The sequence below is a fragment of the Sphaeroforma arctica genome, assembly GCF_001186125.1.
Source record: "Sphaeroforma arctica JP610 unplaced genomic scaffold supercont1.2055, whole genome shotgun sequence".
In the NCBI taxonomy this organism is placed as follows: domain Eukaryota; class Ichthyosporea; order Ichthyophonida; genus Sphaeroforma; species Sphaeroforma arctica.
In genome coordinates, this window is record NW_014038503.1 from 4463 (window position 1) to 8999 (window position 4537).

At 38.9% G+C, this 4537-nt stretch overlaps 2 protein-coding genes across 2 annotated transcripts; one reads left to right on the plus strand and one right to left on the minus strand.

Annotated features, from left to right (window-relative positions):
• Positions 1-1584: 1584 nt before the first annotated feature.
• On the plus strand, positions 1585-1923 carry SARC_12078 (hypothetical protein; the record flags this gene model as incomplete). Its single annotated transcript, XM_014293822.1, has 1 exon — positions 1585-1923. The coding sequence occupies one exon, from the start codon at positions 1585-1587 to the stop codon at positions 1921-1923; it is 339 nt and encodes a 112-aa protein (XP_014149297.1).
• An 848-nt stretch (positions 1924-2771) lies between these two features.
• SARC_12079 (hypothetical protein) lies at positions 2772-3632 on the minus strand (the record flags this gene model as incomplete). Its single annotated transcript, XM_014293823.1, has 3 exons — positions 2772-3083; positions 3124-3492; positions 3522-3632. 3 exons carry the CDS (start codon positions 3630-3632, stop codon positions 2772-2774), a joined length of 792 nt encoding a protein of 263 aa, XP_014149298.1.
• Positions 3633-4537: the final 905 nt, after the last annotated feature.

The window sequence follows — 4537 nt, forward strand, 5'->3', positions numbered from 1 at the left end:
AAACCCTAGTAATTTCCATCGAAGTTTTACAGGTATGGTTTGTTTTGATCATAATTATTATCTATGGTCTATGGGAAGCATCAATATTTTAAATATTCAAATAAATTTCTTCAGTACTCTGACTATCTCGTTTATTTGAAATGAACAGATTTACAGTAACATGAATCAATTTGTCTTCGTCGACGAGGCATCCCGTGATGCTCGCTTAACGTTCCGGAAGCGTGGCTATGGCCCGAAATGACAGAAGATGACCTCGAAAAGTGCATTCAAACGTGGCAACCGTGTTAGCATGCTGGCAGCTAGCGACCTATTTGAATTTTTTGCCTGGGCACTATCTAAGGAGACGTACAACTCCACTACTTTCTACAATCATATCCGGCAACAAATTCTGCCTTGTCTCTATCCGTCGCCTTTACCGCGGAGCATTGTGATTCTTGATAACGCTGCTATACATCGTGCAGATGTAGTAGAGCTAATCGAATCCGTGGGAGCGAGATGTAAAAGTCGGTCTCCTCTTGGCTGACTATACGATACCAAGACGTTTACGTTAATAAGGCAATACGTTAAAACGTTTTAATGCAAAATGTTAAATAGGTTTAGCTTCAGCCCTTGGTAATGAGCAAAAGATTCGGGGATTTTTAGACTGAGACTATTGTCTATATGCTCCGCTCTAATCACTCACTACTCCGGTCTAGATTTATTTATGTTTTAGTTGCTAAGATTAGATATCATTTCATTGGACGCACAGTTTACATTTCACGCCTCGAAACAATTACCTAATCAAGCTAACCAATAAAATACCTCGAAGTCCAACTTAAGAAAATAAAAATAAAATCAAAACACCAAGCAAACCCTATCACTTGGTATTTAGCTCTCCATCCCATTTAAGGCATAGACGGGCACATCTAGTTGGCTAGCTAGGAGGAATCAAAACCAAGTTGTCCTAAATTCTAACAACTCTGATCCTGTCCTTTTCTCAGTGGATTATCTTGCTCTGATATCATTATCGAACTATACCATAGGTTTGTACCAACAACCATTTCATGCCTGAGACCCTCTCTCATGGTACTCCCATTAATTAGAGATTCCCAAAGTGCCATTTTCAGGTGTCAGATTGGTGTCGTTCCTTTATTATGTACAATTCTAATTTCAGTGGAAAAACCAATCTATATTTGGAAAACCACCTAATTGTCCACATACTCTACTGAGTACTGTCACATGTTCAGAATCTTGAATTTCTCAGTTCTTGTTCATATCCAATTCGTTAAACGTATTCCAGTATTATAAAAATAAACATTTATACGTTTATACGTTAATAATATACGTTAACAGTGCAACTACTATTAGGAACCCGCTATTTTTACAGAGAGTGTTTTTCCTCCCGCCATATAGTCCATACCTGAATTTCATAGAGACTGCGTTTGGAAGATTCAAATCGTTCTTGCAGCGCCACTGCGTTCCTCTTTACATGGTATGTTAGTAATGTATCAGTTATACTTGCTATATTGCACACAATATTGTATCCTATAATTTACAATGCTTTAGTTTTAACATATATATAGGTGTGTGTGTGTGTTTGTTTCTATGACACTTGTAATACAGTGGAGACCATTGGACTGTATCAACGCAGCTCTGGAGTGCTGCCATGATAATACAACGAATCTCAACAATGGAATACAAATGGGGGTTACATGTGATTTGTTTACAACCTTTTCTCATGCTGGCTACAACCGGGACCACCTAGAATTTGATAGATTGGCATATCATAACCTTGTCGAGTTTGAACAATATATGAAAGAGCTACAAGGCCTGGATAGTGAAGAGGAAGAGATTGTCCCCGAAGATGTCGATGCTGATGCTGAGGGAGCATGCATTGATGCCGAGGATGCAGACGACGACGTCGAGCCAGCTGAAGAGGACTAAATTATTTAAATAATAAATATTTAAATAAATTAATTAATTTTACCCCCAGAGTTTGAGTGAAGTTTGAGTGCGTTGTTCGAGGAAAATTTTAGGAAATTTTCATCGAACTTTACTATGTAAATAACTTGATAATTTGTCTCAATATTTGGGAGAAAGGACATGAATACAGTTCCTTTCATTTAAACTATTTAACATAAGCAATGCACACATTAGCCATATAAATATATAAATAGCTATAGAATATGAATACTAAATAGTATCTACTAGTTCAATAACATAGTACTATACTTACTATATTAGATATCAAATTTGTTCGTTTATGTACTAATAAATAGACTAAAAAAAAGAACGTTCATATGATTTCAATAAGACGTATTGGGTTTATATACTATATTTATTTATTTAACATATACAAAGTCATATCGCTCAGTTTGGGCTTTAATGGTAATTGTGTTACCAACATTAGCATGGCATCATTGCAATATTGTATCTGTATCTAAAATCCTAATCTATTGTATCTAAAATCCTAATCTATTGTATCTAAAATCCTAATCTATTGTATCTAAAATCCTAATATATTGTATCTAAAATCCTAATCTATTGTATCTAAAATCCTAATCTATTGTATCTAAAATCCTAATATATTGTATCTAAAATCCTAATCTATTGTATCTAAAATCCTAATCTATTGTATCTAAAATCCTAATTTATTGTATCTAAAATCCTAATCTATTGTACCTAAAATCCTAATCTATTGTATCTAAAATCCTAATCTATTGTATCTAAAATCCTAATTTATTGTATCTAAAATCCTAATCTATTGTACCTAAAATCCTAATCTATTGTATCTAAAATCCTGCGCCCATGTTTATATCGTCCCCATGATCGTCATCAAAAACTCTATTACCAGCAGCTGGTGGGGCAGTTCTTGCAGCGAACACACCATTGGGCTCGGTCTCATCCCCATCTTGGGGGGAAACCCGCTGACCCCTTAGAATACCCACATAAGCAGACATCAACTGTGGGTAAGGACGAGTTTCAGTATCCCACGATAATGCTTGTAGTTTCTCTTTCGCTCTATCCTTCTTCAGATGCAACACATTTTCGGGGTCATTCACTGTTGTGCCCAGCGAGGCAACACCACCGGTGCCCTCCACTTCCTCAACAAAATTAGGCCTGCGTGGAACAAAGCCACGATACATCATGTAAGGCATGCCGACGGCAGCAAATATCTGCATCGGCATTGCCAATAATCTCTTGCCCGTCGGTGCCATCTGCAAGCTTTACCTTTCGTAGCAGTGTCAACGGGTGACAATGCTCGCGGAAAGTAGTTTCCCGTGTGACGCAATCTACATCACGCTGCCGCTTTTCCTCTCTAACCCTCTTGTTCATGGCGTCTAGCGCATTGCTCTGGTTGATTGCCTCAGAGACTGGCGCATCACCCAGATCAATCAGACCCCCTGCTGAGTTAGCATGGCCTATCTTAATTCGTTTCTGGCGACTGTATTGAAGAGCCATAGTAACGCGCTCTATCTCGCGGTCTGGCCCCATACCCTCCTCTATCCGTAGCTGCGTATTGAGTCGTTGCGCTATTCCACCGTGTTGTCTTGTATTGCCACGTAATACCTCACATCCTTCTGCTTTCTTAAATACAACCCAGACTTGCATGAAAGTTTCTCGCGACCGTGAAGTAGCCGCACCTTTTGCATAGTTCTTAGTATCCTTATTGAAAGAAGCTAAGAGCCGTTTCTGATATTGAGTACAAATTGTAATAATAAGATATAGATGTGTCTATGTAGATACGAATATGTGGACACAGAGATGTGTATGTGTATCGCAAATACTCAGCGACTTGGAATACTCGGGTGCTGGTCTACCAGCAGCCCAGCATACGTACATGCATTATAGTATGTGTCTATGCATCAGGCTGTGATGCATGTCGACTATGCATGATGCATGCACGTACGCTGGGCTCTTAGTGGATCAGAAATCAAGATTCCAGGTTGCTGAATATTTTCTCGTAAGTGCATGCACATGTTCTTGTGCATGCACTCTCAAAAAAAATGCTCAGCGGCAGGGCATACTCGATTGCTGACCTACTATCAGCCCAGCATATGTGCATGCATTATAGTAGGTGTCCATGCATCAAGATGTGATGCATGTCGACAAGACATGCATCATGTCATCATATGCATGATGCTTGCACGTACGCTGGGCTCTTAGTAGACCAGCAATCGAGATTCCAGGTCGCTGAATATTTTCACGTACGTGCATGCTCATGTTCTTGTGCATGCACGGTATGTGTATGTGTATATGTATGTGTATATGTATGTGTATGTATGTTTGTGAGTATGAGTATGAGTATGTATGTGTATGTATATGTACTGCCATACACATAGATGCACGTATATGTAGTGATGGGTTCCTCTGTTCCTGCACCACGTGCCATATACATGTACTATGTGTATGTATGTGTGTGTTATTACTGCAAGCACTGCGACCAGCACAGACACATATATGCGTCTATATGTAGACATACATGCGTCTATGTGTACTGCCATACACATAGATGCACGGATGTGTATGTGTATGTATATGGGTATGTATGTGTATG